This window comes from Bufo gargarizans, chromosome 1, assembly GCF_014858855.1.
Source record: "Bufo gargarizans isolate SCDJY-AF-19 chromosome 1, ASM1485885v1, whole genome shotgun sequence".
Lineage (NCBI taxonomy): Eukaryota > Metazoa > Chordata > Amphibia > Anura > Bufonidae > Bufo > Bufo gargarizans.
The window spans coordinates 748,141,406-748,163,745 of NC_058080.1; the positions used below are offsets into that span (position 1 = coordinate 748,141,406).

General features: G+C 46.7%; 1 protein-coding gene and 1 long non-coding RNA gene across 2 annotated transcripts in view; both read left to right on the forward strand.

Annotated features, from left to right (window-relative positions):
• Positions 1–22,340, forward strand: part of LOC122930572 (zinc finger protein 585A-like) — a 96,183-nt gene that overhangs the window by 55,686 nt on the left and 18,157 nt on the right. The window contains exons 5-6 of the mRNA XM_044284066.1: positions 4,185–4,255; positions 7,610–7,693. Coding sequence (XP_044140001.1) covers positions 4,185–4,255; positions 7,610–7,693 — 155 coding nt within the window. The remainder of the gene's footprint in view (positions 1–4,184; positions 4,256–7,609; positions 7,694–22,340) is intronic.
• On the forward strand, positions 17,895–18,875 carry LOC122925054. Its single transcript, XR_006387499.1, has 3 exons — positions 17,895–17,955; positions 18,387–18,511; positions 18,826–18,875. It is a non-coding gene; the product is annotated as an uncharacterized LOC122925054 (long non-coding RNA).

Consider the following 22,340-nt stretch of genomic DNA (forward strand, 5'->3'; position numbering starts at 1 on the left):
TCAACAATCTCTCACAAAGGTACACTACCCAAAAGTAACCTCTCAGAGGTTTTTTTATAGGGCAGTAGGGGAAGCACTTTTATGTCCTCTTGTGGCAAAGGGTCTAATCAGATGACACCTGTAATCATTTACATATCTGCCAAAGACAAATGTTTTTCAGCAATAAAACATTTCTAGCTGAGTGCATTTATTTTATTTTTGTCAGTAAATTAATTTCTCAGATGAGTACCGGCCAGTAGGTTGCCCTCTTATTTGGGTTTTGCTTTGGGTTTTGAATATCAAATGTACTTTATGCACGTTTTTATTTTAGTTCCAAACATTTTATTAGAGTTGGGTGTGGGGATTAATAACACTATAGCAAAATGAATATCATATAATATATATATTGTACTTATTGTATATTTGTAATCTTACAATTAAAGGGGTATTCTAAACCCGGAGAACTGAGAGAGGAGGCCTGGTTTGCAGATACAGCCAAGCTCACTGTGCTACGCTGTTTCGTTAAGTTTCATTCACTTCTATGGATGTTACAGAAACAGTATTGCAGGTTGTTTGGCTGTTTTTGTAAACTCAACCAGATCTTGTAGCTTGCATATGGTGGCCCAGAAGTGGAACCCACATCTCAGATATGCCATCAATGTGTGAAATAATAAAACAACTTTACTATTTTAATGATCTTGAAAATAGCATTATATAAAATTGTCGGAAGTTAAATCCTTTATGACTCTCTACTTCTGTGAGTTACTCCATTTGCTGTGCTCGAGGAAGAATTTAGATTATCCAATACTAAAATAAAGGCCCAGACCTGTCCGACCGAGACCTGTCCGACCCATGCTTATCTGATCCCCACCGCTGTATTGGCTCTCTTGGACTCCCAGGCCGGCAGTTCTGCTCCCACATCCATAGACATCACATGGGACGCAGGGGGAGCAGGTCACTGCTGTGGGCTGTGATTGACTGCAGCGGTCACAAGTGCCCCTGTCGACAGATGTTGTCCTCAACACACATGGGAGGGTAACTGCCAACCTGGGAGCCCAAGAGACTGGATCCAGCAGTGGGGATCAGGTAAGCATCACCCCCTACCCTGGGTCGGGCAGGTTTGGGCCACTATTTTAATATTGGATAACCCCTTTAAGGACACTCAATTCCTTGAGGTTCACTGTAACAAACCATTGAGAGCATTGATGTGTTGTCATAGACTTGACTATTTTTGTTCTCGGACAATCTTTACCAATAAGGTGATTTCACCTGTCAAATAAATTTTGGTGTTTGTGATCTACTTATGTCCTCTCTAGACTCAACAACTTCTTTAGCTATTAGTTTTATTCTTGGGTTTCTTAAGAATGAGTACGATGTCTGGTGAACAATGCTATTTTAGATTTACTGAACTCCATTTCAATTCCCTGATAAAGGGATGAGTCCTTGAGTCCCACAATCCAGTAATTCCCTGGTACAGTTAAATTGTTCTAAAAGAAAGCTTGAGTAGGGATTTGAGCTGTATTCTCTTCATATAGGTCCAATATGAACTGTCTAAAATTACCCCTAACACCCATCTTGCCCTGAAGCTTCCCCAGCCAGCTCAACCTAATAGTTTTTAAAGCTCTCTTTCTGTGCAAGGCTAGCATCGTGGTATACTTACCTGGCTAAGGATGGTTCTGGACCATGTCTGAAGTTGTCAGGTCCTTGCAGATGTTTATAAGTGATACACAGTTGGCCTGGGGATGCCACTGTCCTGCTTATCTTGTCCGGTGGGACAGACTTTCCTACTGCTGTCTTTTTTGTGGTGGGTCTGGTCACCAGGTGTACTCTGTTCCTCCTTGCAAGCTGAGGACTGCATAATGGCAAGGCCTCTCCTCCTTTACCCATAGGACACGGGGCACCTGCTCCATCTGGCTCAAAATAGGCCAGCACGCACCCTGATTTTCAACAGCCACTGGATGGCATTCTGTTTCCTGTGGGAGGTGCCTGACAAATAGTTTGTCTAGCTTGCTAGCTCCCTGCAAAGGTTTGTTTAGTTGTCTGCCCTTGTACTGACTCTCTGCCCAGTTACTGAATTCTCACCCTCCACTGCCTGATCTCTGTGCTAACTATTCTCTGCCAGTCTTGCCCTTTAATCGTTTACTGTATAGCACATACTTCGCCTGCCCTTGGTCCCGTTCCCTGGCGATTTTTCCTGACCCCTCTGTGTGCCCCACATTGGTGTCTCTGACCACTGTGGATCATCTTTCAATCACACCAGAGATCATGGCCTGTTGGATCTGCCAGGATAAGGTCCTTAGGTTTAAACCAAAGTCAAATCTGTTGGTTGACACAGTAGATCTAAACTCACTACAGTAACAGTGTACTTAGGCCATGGAACCCACTAGCCCACCCAAGAGGAGCCTATCTGAAGTATATAAGGAGTTTACTACTTATAGTGGTGCCCACATAAATGACTTGTCCTCTACAGTAACTACAGTGTCTGCACCATCACCACCTGTCACAGTTTATGTTGCCTCCAGTTTATATCTCTTACTCTCCCATGCTATGAAGGGTATCCTAAGCTATGTTGTGGATTTCTGAACCAATATACCATCATTTCTACCTACTGGTTTAAAATTGCATTTCTGGTCTCCCTTCTGTCTAGTGAAGCACACACTTGAGCTACTCCCCTATGGAAATGCAGTGACTCTGACCAGTAATCTCTATGAATTCTTGATTACTTCCCACAAGGTTTTTGAGAAGCCTGGCTGTACCTCTTCTGGGCCTCTGCCAGGGAAACTTCACAATTGGACAACAGCTTACAATTGGACAACAGCTTACGTCACTGGATAAAGTCTGATTATCTGAGGAGAACTTTCAGCATAGATGTATGTGCATACCTGCCCTCTCAAGGAGGCTAACTCCAGTACTTAGAGTCGATTGGAGAGATGACCCTTTCTCACTTGCTGTAAGACTCCGTTTACCAGGTACAGGCCTTCCAGGACTCTGGCTTGGCAGTAAACTTCCTGCCTCAGGCCTTGGTAATCCGCCACCGCATACCCCCGAGTGTCTGGAGAATTCCTTGGTGATGACATTTATAAATGGGATGACACCTCCAGAATCTATACAATATGTCACTATGCCCAGGGAGCTTCAAGTGAAAATTCTGAGCACAGAGAAGATGTAATTCTACATCCGACACATGTCCACTAGTTATCTCCTACTGGATCTGCCCTGGCTTTGCATGCACAGTTCTATTTTAGACTACAACTTGGGGCAGATTCAACATTGGAGTTATGCCAGTCACACTCACTGTCTAGCATCAGTACAGCTTGACCAAGTTCCACCAGTTCTTCAGAATATTCAGGGCCTTCGTCCTGCCTATTGTATGCTAACTATTTGGATGTGCTTAAACTCTGCCACATTATCCCTATGACTGTTCCATCAACCTGGTGCCAGGTACTACTCCACCATGGGGCTGTGTTTACTCATTGTTTGTACCTGAAACACAGGCCATGGCTGATTATATAAAGAAGAACCTTGAGAGGGGCTTCATTCGGAAGTCCTCTTCACTGTCAGGTGCTGGTTTTGTTTGTTTGTTTTTTTCAAGAAAAAGGATATGTCCCTCCAGCCAAGTATTGATTACTCAATAAAATTACTGTGAAAAACAAATACCCTTTGCCACTAATACCGGATCTCTTTAGTAGACTCCATGGGGCCAGGATCTTCACTGTGGATCTCCAAATAGCTTATAATCTTATTTGGATTCAAGAGGGAGATGAGTGGAAGACTACTTTTAACATCTGAAACAGTCACTATAAACATCTTGTCATGCCCTTTGGCCTCAGTAAAGCACCTGCAGTTTTTCTAGAATTTTTAAATGATGACTTTTGTGACCTCCTCTATACCCATGTAGTGTTTAATTTGGATGACATCTTCTCACCCGACCTGACTTCACACCCTAGAGACCTAGAGAAATGTATTCACAGTCCTCCAGCACTTGATTGACAATAGACGTAATGCTGAGTTTGAAAATCGCATCCATGAAAAAAAAACTCTCTTCCCTTCGAGTGGTTCCCGGGCTTCGCTAATTAACAGAAAAATAATTTCTCACTTTTCCACCTTGACTACCCCAAAGGAGTGGTCTCTAAAGGCCAAGTCAGCGTTCCAGTCTCTCAAGCCAGCCTTTTCTTCTTCTTCTTCTTCAATTCTTTATCTTCCAGATGTCTCCAAACCCTTCTTTCTGGAGGTGGACACATCCTTCATGGAAGCAAACATGTTTTCACTCAAAAAGGTGCCTCTTGCTAGATGCTTGCTGCTTTTTCTCTGCGACAGAACTGAATTATTCCATTGGTGACAGAGTTGCTTACAGGAGTAGTGTCATTTGCTAGAGGGTGCCTCCCATCCTGTCATTATTTATACAGACCACACAAACGTAACTGATTATTCAGTCAAACACCTCGATCCTCGCCAAGCTTGTGGTTGTTCTTTGAACACTTCAATTTCATTCTACATTTCCATTCATCTGATCTAATATATAAAGCCGAGTGTATGTATGTATGTCCGCTAAGGGAATCCGCACCGTCGCATCTACAATAACAAAAGGTACATCAGGTGTCCGGGAAGGTTTTAGACCAGGTCTCAGCTCTCATGTACCATTCCTGAGCTATTCCCCAAAAATGCAAATATGGCACCATCACATGACTCTCATTACTACATTAGCCAATAGAAGCCTACAGGTCTTTCTCCTCATATCCCAACTGCCATAAACATGGTCACATGATCAGCCAATAGAAGCTTGCAGGTCCTTCAGTTTCGACATGCACACAGTTTTACACCAGGTTTCCATAACAACCCAGCCATTTTTCCTCACTGCTGTAGGTCAGCTTTAAAGGGGCAGGGTGCTGTGGATGACACTGCTAAGGGAGCAGAGTGCTGTGGAGGTCACAATTAAAGGGCTTCTGTCACCCCACTAAATTCATATTTTTTGGGGGGCTAGTTAAATTCCTTATACTGCGATATATGAAAATATAATGGTGTTACTTACTTTCCTTCAGCAGTTTCTTATAAAAACAAACTTTTATAATATGTAAATCCGGTCTCTACCAGCAAGTAGGGCGTCTACTTGCTGGTAGCCGCCGCAAAAAACCGCCCCCTCGTCGTGTTGATTGACAGGGCCAGCCGCGATCTCCTCCTCCGGCCGGCCCTGTCAGCATTTCAAAAATCGCGCGCCTCTGTTCATTCGGTGCAGGCGCTCTGAGATGAGGAGGCTCGCCTCCTCAGCACTCCCTCAGTGCGCCTGCGCCGATGACATCACCGAAAGAGAAGACATCATCGGCGCAGGCGCACTGAGGGAGTGCTGAGGAGGCGAGCCTCCTCATCTCAGAGCTCCTGCGCCGAATGAACAGAGGCGCGCGATTTTTGAAATGCTGACAGGGCCGGCCGGAGGAGGAGATTTCGGCTGGCCCTGTCAATCAACAGGAGGAGGGGGCGTTTTTTTGCGGCGGCTACCAGCAAGTAGACGCCCTACTTGCAGGTAGAGACCGGATTTACATATTATAAAAGTTAGTTTTTATAACAAACTGCTGAAGGAAAGTAAGTAAGAGCATTATATATTCATATATCGCAGTATAAGGAATTTAACTAGCCCCCCCAAAAAAAAAATATGACTTTAGTGGGGTGACAGAAGCCCTTTAAGGCGGCAGGCTGCTGTGGAGGTCACAGTTAAGGGGAAGGTCTGGTATGGAGGTCACTGTTAAAGGGGTGGGCCGCTGTGGAGGTCACTGTTAAGGGGGCGGGGTGTTGTGAAAATCACTGTTATGAAGATGGGGTACTGTGGAGGTCACTGTTAAAGGGGTGGGCTGCTGTGGAGGTCACTGTTAAAGAGGCAGGCGCTATGGAGGTCAGTGTTTAGGGGCGGGGTGCTGTAGAGGTCACTGTTCAGAGGGTGGGGTGTTGTGGGGGGTCATAGTTTAAGGGAATGGAGCTCTGTGGAAGTTACTGTTAAGGGGCAGGGGACTGTGGATGTCACTATAAAAGGGGCAGCTGCTGTGGAGGTCACTGTTAAGGGGGCGGGTTATTGTTGAAATCATTGTTAAGGAGACGGGGTACTGTATATATCACTAATAAAGGGACGGCCGCTGTGGAGGTCACTGTTAAAGGGGCGGGTGCTGTTAATGTTACTGTTAAGGGGGCAGGCCACTGTGGAGGTCACTGTTAAAGGGGCGGGCGCTGTTAATGTTACTGTTAAGGGGGCAGGCCACTGTGGAGGTCACTGTTAAAGGGGCGGGCGCTGTTAATGTTACTGTTAAGGGGGCAGGCCACTGTGGAGGTCACTGTTAAAGGGGCGGGCACAGTGGAGGTCACTGTTAAGGGAGGAGGGGACTGTGGAGGCTACTGAAAGGAAAGGATAAGCGGGGTACTGTAAGGTTACTTTTAAGGCAGCTGGGTACTGTGGCAGTCACTGTTAAAGGGGCAGTTGCCCTGGAGTTCTCTGTTAAGGGGGCAGGGAATGGTGGAGGTCACAGTTAAGGGTCCATTCAGACGTCCGCAAAATAGATCCGCATCCGTTCCGCAATTTTGCGGAACGGGTGCAGACCCATTCATTTTCAATGGGGCCGGAATGTGCTGTCCGCATCCACATTTGCGGATCCGCACTTCCGCATCCGTGCTTCCGTTTCCGCAAAAAAATAGAACATGTCCTATTCTTGTCCGCAATTGCGGACAAGAACAGGCATATTCTATTAGTGCCGGCAATGTGCGGTCCGCAAAATGCGGAACGCACATTGCCGCTTTCCGTGTTTTGCGGATCTGTGGCTCCGTGTATCCGCAAAACACATTGCGGACGTGTAAATGGAGCCTAAGGGGAGTGTAACCTATGGTCAGTGTTAAGGGGCGGGTGCTGTAGAGATCACTGTTAAAGGGGAGGGCCCCTGTGGAGGTCACTGTCAAGGGGGTGGGGTACTGTAGAACTCACTGTTAAAGGGGCGGGCTGCTGTGGATGTTACTGTTAAGGGGGCAGAGAACTGTGGAGGTCACTGTTAAAGGGCTGGGCACAGTGGAGGTCACTGTTAAGGGAGGAGGGGACTGTGGAGACTACTGAAAGGAAAGGATAAGCGGGGTACTGTAAGGTTACTTTTAAGGCAGCTGGGTACTGTGGCAGTCACTGTTAAAAGGGCAGTTGCCCTGGAGTTCTCTGTTAAGGGGGCAGAGAATGGTGGAGGTCACAGTTAAGGGGAGTGTAACCTATGGTCAGTGTTAAGGGGCGGGTGCTGTAGAGATCACTGTTAAAGGGGAGGGCCCCTGTGGAGGTCACTGTCAAGGGGGTGGGGTACTGTAGAACTCACTGTTAAAGGGGCAGGCTGCTGTGAAGGTCATAGTTAAGTGGGTGGGCTGCTGAGGAGGTCCAATTTTAAGGAGGCAGGGCACTTTGGGGGAAGGTCAGTGTTAAGAGGTTGGGGGGCTGTGGAGGTCACTGTTAAGGGGGTGGGGTACTGTAGATGTCACTGTTATAGGGGATACTGTCGATATTTTTTAAGGACACACAGACATTAAATGAAATATACTAAATATACCTGTGCAAAGCCGGGTCCTTCTGCTAGTTAGAATATAAAGGCAAATACCCTCTCCCATTCTTTTGACCCTGTAGATCGAACAGAGGGTCCCCAGCAAATCATTGATCCAGCCCACATCCTCCCTGCTGCTCCAGTTCAGCTGAAGAACATCCCGTCTGGCAAGATATTTATCTCCGTGGCAAATGGAAAGCAGGTTCTTGTCTGAGAACATCACTCCAAAGGTACTGATCACCTTGATCTAAATAAAACAGTTAATCTTATTTTATATTATCATTTACAATTTATAATGATGGATGAGACTTTCTTGCTGCCTGTCCTACCTGTGCCCAGAACAAACCTCCTAAACAAAACCCTGCAGGCCTCCTACATCATTTGCCAGTGACCGATATCCTGTGGCAACTTATTGCTATGAATTTTAGCAACGACTTGCTTTCTTCCTAACAATGCACAGTACTAAGGGTGGTGGCTGATCAATTCCCGAAGATGGCTCATGACGTACCTCTATGGCTATGTCCCAGACAGCTGTAGACCCCAAGAGTCCTCTATGACTATGTGCTAGACAGCTGTAGACTCCAAGAGTCCTCTATGACTATGTGTTAGACAGCTGTAGACCCCAAGAGTCCTCTATGACTATGTGCTAAACAGCTGTAGACTCCAAGAGTCCTCTATGACTATGTCCTAGACAGCTGTACACTCCAAGAGTCCTCTATGGCTATATGCTAGACAGCTGTACACTCCAAGAGTCCTCTATGGCTATGTGCTAGACAGCTGTAGACCCCAAATCCCCCTATGAGTAGGTGCTAGAGAGCTGTAGACTGTAAGAGTCCTCTAGAGAGCTGTAGACTGTAAGAGTCCTCTAGAGAGCTGTAGACTCCAATAGTTCCCAATGGCTATGTAATAGATACTTGTAGACTCCAAAAGTCCTCTATGACTATGTCCTAGACAGCTGTAGACCCCAAGAGTCCTCTATGACTATGTGCTAGACAGCTGTAGACCCCAAGAGTCCTCTATGACTATGTGCTAGACAGCTGTACACTCCAAGAGTCCTCTATGGCTATGTGCTAGACAGCCGTACACTCCAAGAGTCCTCTATGGCTATGTGCTAGACAGCTGTACACTCCAAGACTCCTCTCTCACTATGTGCTTGACAACTCTAGACTCCAATAGTCCTCCAAGGCTATCTGCTAGACAGCTGCGGACTCCAAGAGTATGACTATTAGTGATAAGTGGCAGGGGCAATATTCAAATTTGCGATATCTCGCAAATATTTGGGTGAATATTCATCATATATTCACGAATTCGTGATTATTTTCTTGATTGTGAAAATCGGCAATCTAATATGTGCGTATTCCGTGCACAATACAGGCGTGGGTCACTTTTGCAAAATTTTTCAAGCTGCTAGAAGTTTCCTGAGACTGGAGAAGATGGTTGGCACGGCAGAACATTCCAATAGCTTTATATGCAGATGGAGCGCTCCAATATATTCGTGAGTGCACAAATCGGCAATTAATGATGCGCATATTTTGGCGCAATACGTGCAACTTCACATTTTTGCAGGTCTGACCACATATTACTGATTGGTGCACTAAGTATTGTTGTGACATCCCAGCACTATGTCTGTAGCAGGTATGTATGGACAGCAGAACCTATCAGCTCCACTATATCACTATCTAACCTACACTGACTATCTGTATTATATATATAGGCTAACTAACTAACTATCTAATGTAATGACACAGGAAAGCAGAGAGCACAGCAATAACACTGCTCTCTCTTTTAAGAACTGCAAAAAATGGCTGCTGGGGAGGTTCTTATATAGTAAGGGGTAGGCAACTGTCCTATTGGTGAATACGAATCTATAGATCTATATTCTAAATCTTCGCGAATTCTCGAAGTGACGATATTTGCAATACGAATATTCGCGCCCAACACTAATGACTATGTGCTAAACAGGTGTAGACCCCAAGAGTCCTCTATGACTATGTGCTAGACAGCTCGATACTTCAATAGTACTCTATTACTTCCAGAGGATGCAGGTACCAACATGCATGCTGAGCCCACGCCATACCTATCCTGGCGCCGGACGGCCTCCAATAAATGTAGTGAGAGCAGGCCACAGCTTTATACTGAGACTAATTAAAATCAGTATAAAGCTGTGACCTGCTCTCACTACATTCATTGGAGGCCGTCTGGCACCAGGAGAGGTATGGAGTGGGCTCGGCATGCATGTTGGTACCTGCATCCCTTGTAATGGAGGCCATTATGGCACCAAAAATGGTAAAACGCAGAGTGGACTCAGCATGCATGTGGATCCAACACTTCCTGAACTTTATGGCGGCCATTATGACGCATAACAGGTAGTATTTAGTGTTAGGACCCGTCTTACAAAATGCATTTGCCAAGCATCTCACTTTATAAATAAGCGCAGCATTAGCACTATAATGTGACTATGGCATTATTGTACTTTATCTGGTTTGCAGGGTGCTGCTGCATTGTCTGTTTTCTCGATGTTTTCAGCCATGGCAGCGTGCACCTGCGCATTGGGAGGTGCTGACTGACCCCTTTTTTGGGCAGGTGTAGACTCCAAGAGTCCTCTATGACTATGTGCTAGACAGTTGTAGACCCCAGGAGTCCTCTATGGCTATGTGCTAGACAGTTGTAGACCCCAGGAGTCCTCTATGGCTATGTGCTAGACAGTTGTAGACCCCAGGAGTCCTCTATGACTATGTGCTAGACAGCTGTAGACCCCAGGAGTCCTCTATGGCTATGTGCTAGACAGCTGTAGACCCCAGGAGTCCTCTATGACTATGTGCTAGACAGCTATAGACCCCAGGAGTCCTCTATGGCTATGTGCTAGACAGCTGTAGACACCAAGAGTCCTCTATGGCTATGTGCTAGACAGCTGTAGACTGCAGGAGTCCTCTATGACTATGTGCTAGACAGCTGTAGACCCCAGGAGTCCTCTATGGCTATGTGCTAGATAGTTGTAGACCCCAGGAGTCCTCTATGACTATGTGCTAGACAGCTGTAGACCCCAGGAGTCCTCTATGACTATGTGCTAGACACCTATAGACTCCAGGAGTCCTCTATGGCTATGTGCTAGACAGCTGTAGACCCCAGGAGTCCTCTATGACTATGGGCTAGACAGCTATAGACCCCAGGAGTCCTCTATGGCTATGTGCTAGACAGCTGTAGACTCCAAGAGTCCTCTATGGCTATGTGCTAGACAGCTGTAGACCCCAGGAGTCCTCTATGACTATGTGCTAGACAGCTGTAGACCCCAGGAGTCCTCTATGACTATGTGCTAGACACCTATAGACTCCAGGAGTCCTCTATGGCTATGTGCTAGACAGCTGTAGACCCCAGGAGTCCTCTATGACTATGGGCTAGACAGCTATAGACCCCAGGAGTCCTCTATGGCTATGTGCTAGACAGCTGTAGACATCAAGACTCCTCTATGGCTATGTGCTAGACAGCTGTAGACTGCAGGAGTCCTCTATGGCTATGTGCTAGACAGTTGTAGACCCCAGGAGTCCTCTATGACTATGTGCTAGACAGCTGTAGACCCCAGGAGTCCTCTATGACTATGTGCTAGACACCTATAGACCCCAGAAGTCCTCTATGGCTATGTGCTAGACAGTTGTAGACCCCAGGAGTCCTCTATGACTATGTGCTAGACACCTATAGACCCCAGGAGTCCTCTATGACTATGTGCTAGACAGCTATAGACTCCAGGAGTCCTCTATGGCTATGTGCTCGACAGTTGTAGACCCCAGGAGTCCTCTATGACTATGTGCTAGACACCTATAGACCCCAGGAGTCCTCTATGACTATGTGCTAGACAGCTGTAGACTGCAGGAGTCCTCTATGACTATGTGCTAGACAGCTGTAGACTGCAGGAGTCCTCTATGACTATGTGCTAGACAGCTATAGACCCCAGGACTCCTCTATGGCTATGTGCTAGACAGCTGTAGACTGCAGGAGTCCTCTATGACTATGTGCTAGACAGCTTTAGACTCTAAGAGTCCTCTGGGGCTATGTGATAGACAGTTGTAGACTGCAGGAGTCCTCTATGACTATGTGCTAGACACCTATAGACTCCAGGAGTCCTCTATGGCTATGTGCTAGACAGCTGTAGACCCCAGGAGTCCTCTATGACTATGGGCTAGACAGCTATAGACCCCAGGAGTCCTCTATGGCTATGTGCTAGACAGCTGTAGACACCAAGACTCCTCTATGGCTATGTGCTAGACAGCTGTAGACCCCAGGAGTCCTCTATGACTATGTGCTAGACAGCTGTAGACCCCAGGAGTCCTCTATGACTATGTGCTAGACACCTATAGACTCCAGGAGTCCTCTATGGCTATGTGCTAGACAGCTGTAGACCCCAGGAGTCCTCTATGACTATGGGCTAGACAGCTATAGACCCCAGGAGTCCTCTATGGCTATGTGCTAGACAGCTGTAGACATCAAGACTCCTCTATGGCTATGTGCTAGACAGCTGTAGACTGCAGGAGTCCTCTATGGCTATGTGCTAGACAGCTGTAGACCCCAGGAGTCCTCTATGACTATGTGCTAGACAGCTGTAGACCCCAGGAGTCCTCTATGACTATGTGCTAGACACCTATAGACCCCAGAAGTCCTCTATGGCTATGTGCTAGACAGTTGTAGACCCCAGGAGTCCTCTATGACTATGTGCTAGACACCTATAGACCCCAGGAGTCCTCTATGACTATGTGCTAGACACCTATAGACCCCAGGAGTCCTCTATGACTATGTGCTAGACAGCTGTAGACTGCAGGAGTCCTCTATGACTATGTGCTAGACAGCTGTAGACTGCAGGAGTCCTCTATGACTATGTGCTAGACAGCTATAGACCCCAGGACTCCTCTATGGCTATGTGCTAGACAGCTGTAGACTGCAGGAGTCCTCTATGACTATGTGCTAGACAGCTTTAGACTCTAAGAGTCCTCTGGGGCTATGTGATAGACAGTTGTAGACTGCAGGAGTCCTCTATGACTATGTGCTAGACAGTTGTAGACCCCAAGAGTCCTCTATGACTATGTGATAGACAGTTGTAGACTGCAGGAGTCCTCTATGACTATGTGCTAGACAGTTGTAGACCCCAAGAGTCCTCTATGACTATGTGCTAGACAGCCGTACACTCCAAGAGTCCTCTGGGGCTATGTGCTAGACAGCCAAGGGCGTAACTACCATAGAAGCAGACCATGCAACTGATATGGGGCCCAGTTGGGATCACTTCCTCTTCTACTGGGGGTAAAAACCTGGTCAGGACCCTACCCTCAAAAGGAACAACCTTTAGCAAATGAGGCAGTGGAAAAAAATGGCCCAAGGGTCATTAACCACTTCAGCCCCGCTAGGTGAAACCCCCTTCATGACCAGAGCACTTTTTACACTTCGGCACTACACTCCTTTCACCGTTTATCGCTCGGTCATGCAACTTACCACCCAAATGAATTTTACCTCCTTTTCTTCTCACTAATGGAGCTTTCATTTGGTGGTATTTTATTGCTGCTGACATTTTTACTTTTTTTGTTATTAATCAAAATGTAACGATTTTTTTGCAAAAAAATGACATTTTTCACTTTCAGCTGTAAAATTTTGCAAAAAAAACGACAGCCATATATAAATTTTTCGCCAAATTTATTGTTCTACATGTCTTTGATAAAAAAAAAATGTTTGGGCAAAAAAAAAATGGTTTGGGTAAAAGTTATAGCACTTACAAACTATGGTACAAAAATGTGAATTTCCGCTTTTTGAAACAGCTCTGACTTTCTGAGCACCTGTCATGATTCCTGAGGTTCTACAATGCCCAAACAGTAGAAAACCCCCACAAATGACCCCATTTGGGAAAGTAGACACCCTAAGGTATTCGCTGATGGGCATAGTGAGTTCATAGAACTTTTTATTTTTTGTCACAAGTTAGCGGAAAATGATGATGATTTTTATTTTTTTTATTTTTCTTACAAAGTCTCATATTCCACTAACTTGCGACAAAAAATAAAAAATTCTAGGAACTCGCCATGCCCCTCACGGAATACCTTGGGGTGTCTTCTTTCCAAAATGGGGTCACTTGTGGGGTAGTTACACTGCCCTGGCAATTTAGGGGCCCAAATGTGTGAGAAGAACTTTGCAATCAAAATGTGTAAAAAATGGCCTGCAAAATCTGAAAGGTGCACTTTGGAATATGTGCCCCTTTGCCCACCTTGGCAGCAAAAAAGTGTGACACATCTGGTATCGCCGTACTCAGGAGAAGTTGGGGAATGTGTTTTGGGGTGTCATTTTACATATACCCATGCTGGGTGAGAAAAATATCTTGGTCAAATGCCAACTTTGTATAAAAAAATGGGAAAAGTTGTCTTTTGCCAAGATATTTCTCTCATCCAGCATGGGTATATGTAAAATGACACCCCAAAACACATTCCCCAACTTCTCCTGAGTACGGCGATACCAGATGTGTCACACTTTTTTGCTGCCAAGGTGGGCAAAGGGGCCCATATTCCAAAGTGCACCTTTCAGATTTTGCAGGCCATTTTTTACACATTTTGATTGCAAGGTACTTCTCACACATTTGGGCCCCTAAATTGCCAGGGCAGTATAACTACGCCACAAGTGACCCCATTTTGGAAAGAAGACACCCCAAGGTATTCCGTGAGGGGCATGGCGAGTTCCTAGAATTTTTTATTTTTTGTCACAAGTTAGCGGAAAATGATGATTTCTATTTTTTTCTCTTTTTTCCTTACAAAGTCTCATATTTCACTAACTTGCGACAAAAAATAAAAAATTCTAGGAACTCGCCATGCCCCTCACGGAATACCTTGGGGTGTCTTCTTTCCAAAATGGGGTCACTTGTGGTGTAGTTATACTGCCCTGGCAATTTAGGGGCCCAAATGTGTGAGAAGAACTTTGCAATCAAAATCTGTAAAAAATGGCCTGCAAAATCTGAAAGGTGCACTTTGGAATATGTGCCCCTTTGCCCACCTTGGCAGCAAAAAAATGTGACACATCTGGTATCGCCGTACTCAGGAGAAGTTGGGGAATGTGTTTTGGGGTGTCATTTTACATATACCCATGCTGGATGAGAGAAATATCTTGGCAAAAGACAACTTTTCCCATTTTTTTATACAAAGTTGGCATTTGACCAAGATATTTTTCTCACCCAGCATGGGTATATGTAAAATGACACCCCAAAACACATTCCCCAACTTCTCCTGAGTACGGCGATACCAGATGTGTGACACTTTTTTGCTGCCAAGGTGGGCAAAGGGGTACATATTCCAAAGTGCACCTTTTGGATTTCACCGGTCATTTTTTACACATTTTGATTGCAAAGTACTTCTCACACATTTGGGCCCCTAAATTGCCAGGGCAGTATAACTACGCCACAAGTGACCCCATTTTGGAAAGAAGACACCCCAAGGTATTCCGTGAGGGGCATGGCGAGTTCCTAGAATTTTTTTTTTTTTGTCGCAAGTTAGTGGAATATGAGACTTTGTAAGGAAAAAAGAAAAAAAAAGAAAAATCATCATTTTCCGCTAACTTGTGACAAAAAATAAAAAATTCTAGGAACTTGCCGTGCCCCTCACGGAATACCTTGGGGTGTCTTCTTTCCAAAATGGGGTCACTTGTGGCGTAGTTATACTGCCCTGGCAATTTAGGGGCCCAAATGTGTGAGAAGTACCTTGCAATCAAAATCTGTAAAAAATGGCCTGTGAAATCTGAAAGGTGCTCTTTGGAATATGTGCCCCTTTGCCCACCTAGGCTGCAAAAAAGTGTGACACATCTGGTATCGCCGTACTCAGGAGAAGTTGGGGAATGTGTTTTGGGGTGTCATTTTACATATACCCATGCTGGGTGATAGAAATATCTTGGCAAAAGACAACTTTTCCTATTTTTTTATACAAAGTTGGCATTTGACCAAGATATTTCTCTCACCCAGCATGGGTATATGTAAAATGACACCCCAAAACACATTCCCCAACTTCTCCTGAGTACGGCGATACCAGATGTGTCACACTTTTTTGCAGCCTAGATGCGCAAAGGGGCCCAAATTCCTTTTAGGAGGGCATTTTTTAGACATTTGGATCCCAGACTTCTTCTCACACTTTCGGGCCCCTAAAAATCCAGGGCAGTATAAATACCCCACATGTGACCCCACTTTGGAAAGAAGACACCCCAAGGTATTCAATGAGGGGCCTGGCGAGTTCCTAGAAATTTTTTATTTTTTGCATATGTTAGCGGAAATTGATTTTTTTGTTTTTTTTCTCACAAAGTCTCACTTTCCGCTAACTTAGGACAAAAATTTCAATCTTTCATGGACTCAATATGCCCCTCAGCGAATACCTTGGGGTGTCTTCTTTCCGAAATGGGGTCACATGTGGGGTATTTATACTGCCCTGGCTTTTTAGGGGCCCTAAAGCGTGAGAAGAAGTCTGGAATATAAATGTCTAAAAATGTTTACGCATTTGGATTCCGTGAGGGGTATGGCGAGTTCATGGGAGATTTTATTTTTTGACACAAGTTAGTGGAATATGAGACTTTGTAAGAAAAAACAAAAACAATAAAAAAATTTCCGCTAACTTGTGCCAAAAAAAATGTCTGAATGGAGCCTTACAGGGGGGGGGTGATCAATGACAGGGGGGGGGTGATCAATGACAGGGGGGGGTGATCAATGACAGGGGGGTGATCAATGACAGGGGGGTAATCACCCATATACACTCCCGGATCACCCCCCTGTCATTGATCACCCCCCTGGTAAGGCTCCATTCAGACGTCCGTATAATTTTTACGGATCCATGGATCGGATCCGCAAAACGCATGCGGACGTCTGAATGGAGCCTTACAGGGGGGTTATCAATGACAGGGGGTGATCAGGGTAATCAGGGTGATCACCCCCCTGTCACTGATCACCCCCCCTGTAAGGCTCCATTCAGACATCCGCATGATTTTTTACGGATCCATGGATACATTGATCGGATCCACAAAAAACATGCGGACGTCTGAATGGAGCCTTACAGGGGGGTGATCAATGACAGGGGGTGATCAGGGAGTGTATATGGGTGATCACCCCCCTGTAAGGCTCCATTCAGACGTCCGCATGTGTTTTGCGGATCCGATCCATGTATCCATGGATCCGTAAAAATCATGCGGACGTCTGAATGGAGCCTTACAGGGGGGTGATCAGTGACAGGGGGGTGATCAATGACAGGGGGTGATCAGGGAGTGTATATGGGTGATCACCCGCCTGTCATTGATCACCCCCCTGTAAGGCTCCATTTAGACGTCCGTATGCGTTTTGCGGATCCGATCCATGTATCCGTGGATCCGTAAAAATCATACGGACGTCTGAACGGAGCCTGACAGGGGGGTGATCAATGACAGGGCGGTGATCAATGACAGGGGGGTGATCAGGGAGTTTATATGGGGTGATCATGGGTGATCAGGGGTTTATAAGGGGTTAATAAGTGACGGGGGGGGGGGGGGGGTGTAGTGTAGTGTGGTGTTTGGTGCGACTGTACTGACCTACCTGAGTCCTCTGGTGGTCGATCCTAACAAAAGGGACCACCAGAGGACCAGGTAGGAGGTATATTAGACGCTGTTATGAAAACAGCGTCTAATATACCTGTTAGGGGTTAAAAAATTCGGATCTCCAGCCTGCCAGCGAACGATCGCCGCTGGCATGCTGGAGATCCACTCGCTTACCTTCCGTTCCTGTGAGCGCGCGCGCCTGTGTGCGCGCGTTCACAGGAAATCTCGCGTATTGCGAGATGACGCGTATATGCGTGACTGTGCGCCAGCCTGCCACCTCCGGAACGCACATGTGCGTTAGGCGGTCCGGAGGTGGTTAAAATGGGTTTAGGCAGAATCCTTTCTTTCCTATGTGGGGGGCCTGGATTGATCCTTGCTATGGAGCCCTTACTTCTCTATGTACGCCACTGTAGACTCCCCATGTACAGGGTTCAATTTTTCTCCTGAGACTCCATACTAGAGATCTCTACTCCACTCCTCTACTTCCTTCTCAGCACAATTACAAGAGATCCGCCCCTTATGTCACATGACCATCATCACTGTCCCTTCCCCACCTCATCTGGTTTCCACTGCAAAGCCCCGCCCCCTGAACAGATCACATGATGGTGACATCACCCCAGGTCCTTCCCCACCTCTTCTCCTCTCACTGCTGAGCTCCGCCCCCTGCACTGATCACATGACGGTGACATCACCGCAGGTCCTTCCCCACCTCTTCTCCTCTCACTGCTGAGCCCCGCCCCCACACTGATCACATGCCGGTGACATCACCGCAGGTCCTTCAGCTCTGGCAGTGCAGCAGATACTGGGCAGGTCCTGGTCGGTAGTCAGGGCTCTTGTTCTCTCTGGTATCAGCCATTCCTCCAGCCTGCAGGTAAGATGAGCTGTGAGGAGACAGTGTGGTGGAGAGCTCAGACATGTCACCTCTGGAGATTCTCCTCCATTACACACAAGGAATCCTTCTCTGCTCCTCAACTTAGTATGATGGGGGAGGAGTAGTGGGGATAGTGGGGGTTGTCATCATTCAGTGCTGGATGAGAGAATCTGCTCCGTGTGAATGAGGTTTTCACTGCCAGGAGCTTAGATACACACTGCACTGCCAGGAGCTTAGATACACACTGCACTGCCAGGAGCTTAGATACACCCTGCACCGCCAGGAGCTTAAATACACCCGGAGCTCAGGGTTTTCCCATCAGTGCAGCTTTATGAGGGTCTGAGTTTTGCAGGATGAGTTGTACTTTCACTCGGCCTCATTATCGGGGACATGGGACTCACTGATTAACCTTTATTCCCTTCTTTTTGGAGGCATCATGAAGAAAACCAGCAATACGAGTCTTCTCCTGAATGAGCCACCAAGGATGGACAGGAAGGAGATCAGCAGAAGAATATTAGACCTCACCTTGGAGATCATCTCCCTGCTGAGCGGAGAGGTAAACTTTTCTAGATTTCTCTCCTCTTTATTGTATTCTGTAACAAGTCAGACATCGGGGAGGAGAATCCATCATAGGAAGTGATAGGAAGAGTCCAGGGTCCTGGAGAACGGCCTCCAGACCTTCCAAGTGATGAAGACCCTGAAGATCAGCCCCCAGTATGGTGAGTGATGTATTATGTGACCAGTGACCAATAGTCATGTTGTAGGAGCCATGAGGAGGTAAGTAGGCACGTTGTACCAGGAGGAGAGGGCCGGAGGAGAGCACATGGCCCCTGAAGGGTTTATTCCCTAAGTGTCTCTCTCCATCCACAGGAGTACACAATAGTGAAGAAGACATCAGGGGACTGTGTGACTCCCATCATCCATCTCCAGGAGTCAGGAGGGCGGAGCAGGACCCCTCACCCCATCACAGAGCCTCCCCCTCACCCCCTGATACATGAGCAGAAGATCCTAGAGCTCACCCACAAGATGATGGAGCTGCTGACTGGAGAGGTGACACTGCTGGGAATGCTGGGAAATTCTCCAGTAACAGCACTGGAGGGGTCTGGGTGATGACGGTGTCATTGTGTTGTCAGGTTCCTATAAGGTGTCAGGATGTCACTGTCTATTTCTCCATGGTGGAGTGGGAGTATATAGAAGGACACAAGGATCTGTACAAGGAGGCCATAATGGAGGAGCACCAGCCTCTTATATCACAAGGTAAGAGCCGTCATGTGCAGTGTGTACACGTGTGTGCAGTGACATGTAATGGAGGAGCACCAGCCTCTTATATCACAAGGTAAGAGCCGTCATGTGCAGTGTATACACGTGTGTGCAGTGACATGTAATGGAGGAGCACCAGCCTCTTATATCACAGGGTAAGAGCCGTCATGTGCAGTGTGTGCAGTGACATGTAATGGAGGAGCTCCAGCCTCTGATATCACAAGGTAAGAGCCGTCATGTGCAGTGTATACACGTGTGTGCAGTGACATGTAATGGAGGAGCACCAGCCTCTTATATCACAGGGTAAGAGCCGTCATGTGCAGTGTATACACGTGTGTGCAGTGACATGTAATGGAGGAGCACCAGCCTCTTATATCACAAGGTAAGAGCTGTCATGTGCAGTGTATACACGTGTGTGCAGTGACATGTAATGGAGGAGCACCAGCCTCTTATATGACAAGGTAAGAGCCGTCATGTGCAGTGTATACACGTGTGTGTGCAGTGACATGTAATGAAGGAGCTCCAGCCTCTTATATCACAAGGTAAGAGCTGTCATGTGCAGTGTATACACGTGTGTGCAGTGACATGTAATGGAGGAGCACCAGCCTCTTATATCACAAGGTAAGAGCCGTCATGTGCAGTGTATACACGTGTGTGCAGTGACATGTAATGGAGGAGCACCAGCCTCTTATATCACAAGGTAAGACCCGTCATGTGCAGTGTGTGCAGTGACATGTAATGGAGGAGCACCAGCCTCTTATATCACAAGGTAAGAGCTGTCATGTGCAGTGTATACACGTGTGTGCAGTGACATGTAATGGAGGAGCACCGGCCTCTTATATCACAAGGTAAGAGCCGTCATGTGCAGTGTATACATGTGTGTGCAGTGACATGTAATGGAGGAGCACCAGCCTCTTATATGACAAGGTAAGAGCCGTCATGTGCAGTGTATACACGTGTGTGCAGTGACATGTAATGGAGGAGCACCAGCCTCTTATATCACAAGGTAAGAGCCGTCATGTGCAGCGTATACTCGTGTGTGTAGTGACATGTAATGGAGGAGCACCAGCCTCGTATATCACAAGGTAAGAGCCGTCATGTGCAGTGTATACACGTGTGTGCAGTGACATGTAATGGAGGAGCACCAGCCTCTTATATGACAAGGTAAGAGCCGTCATGTGCAGTGTATACACGTGTGTGCAGTGACATGTAATGGAGGAGCACCAGCCTCTTATATCACAGGGTAAGAGCCGTCATGAGCAGTGTATACACGTGTGTGCAGTGACATGTAATGGAGGAGCACCAGCCTCTTATATCACAAGGTAAGAGCCGTCATGTGCAGTGTATACATGTGTGTGCAGTGACATGTAATGGAGGATCACCAGCCTCTTATATCACAAGGTAAGAGCCGTCATGTGCAGTGTGTACACGTGTGTGCAGTGACATGTAATGGAGGAGCACCAGCCTCTTATATCACAAGGTAAGAGCCGTCATGTGCAGTGTATACACGTGTGTGCAGGGACATGTAATGGAGGAGCACCAGCCTCTTATATCACAGGGTAAGAGCCGTCATGTGCAGTGTATACACGTGTGTGCAGTGACATGTAATGGAGGAGCACCGGCCTCTTATATCACAAGGTAAGAGCCGTCATGTGCAGTGTATACACATGTGTGCAGTGACATGTAATGGAGGAGCACCAGCCTCTTATATCACAGGGTAAGAGCCGTCATGTGCAGTGTATACACGTGTGTGCAGTGACATGTAATGGAGGAGCTCCAGCCTCTGATATCACAGGGTAAGACCCGTCATGTGCAGCGTATACTCGTGTGTGCAGTGACATGTAATGGTGGATGTACACAAGTTTTGCATTTGCCTTATTAGTCAGACATATTGATGGGCTCCACTCACACGAAGAATTTTGGGAGGTTCCTGCTGGAGTAATTCTCCTCCAGGATCTGCTGGGGATGTCCAGGGGCAGATGTCCCTCTTTGATGCAGTAGATGATTGGTGAGTTCTTCATCACGTCATTGGCCCAGTTACTAGAGAAGGGGGATAAGAGGATCCGTCATCTGTCTCTCCCATTCCTGCATGATGGGTGGCTTCCTTTATTGTGCTAGGGATTCCAGAACTTTCCTTCTAGGTCTTCCACCCTGGAGCTATGCTTCGTCCACCACAGTCTCTAAGATAGTGTTAGTCTTTTGTGGCTCGCTCTCTGGCCTCGGACCTGCAGTCACTCAGTGGCGCCTCCAGTGTTTCTCCTGCACCTCCACAGCTCGATACATTTAACAGCAGAAAACGGACACACCTTTGACCAGGAATCTACTCTGCTCTCTGGCAGCCGTAGATTTCTTTGCCGCACAGAACTCCTGAAGATGCTCCAGAATCATTACCTCCTACTAATTCTCCCACATCGTACACCAGTGGGGTTCACTATATAGACTGGTGTAAGATCCGACAGTCTTACTACAGCCCCCCCACTCTATCTATATCACAGCACATCCAATGGCGCCAAAATATCCCCTTTTATAAACTCCTCCCAGGAATAGTGTAGGGTCAGTTATAAATGTTGTCACGTTCCCAACCGCCATCAGTGCCCCACACAGTAAAGGAACATTATGGCGTACAGGACATGACATAAGGTGGAATAGACAGAACAGGAGGTGGACAGATTCAAGCTCAGCAGACGACGGAGGGCAATGGGTAAAAGGAATCCCATAGTAACTGCCTCAGATACAAGTCGGTCAGGATGGGAGCTAACTGCATCTTTCCCACTTCAGGGGAGGTAGAATACGGCTTAGGAGGAGGATTCTCACCATGTGAGGGAGTTAGGAGCGATTCTCCTCACGTTCATTCAGTGACCATAGCCCAGGTCTACAGACAAGAGGAGACCAGCTTCTAAGGCAGGTCCTGTAAGTTACTCGGTTGGGCCTAGAAACACCCAGCTGTCCACATGAGGTAGTGTGAGTTATCAGACTAGGCATCTTCTTCCATTGCTCCTTTTCTAATGGTCTGATGCCCTTTAGGCCGCCCCGAGTCTCAGTGATGTAAAAGATATACAGTTGCAAGAAAAAGTATGTGAACCCTTTGGAATGATATGGATTTCTGCACAAATTGGTCATAAAAT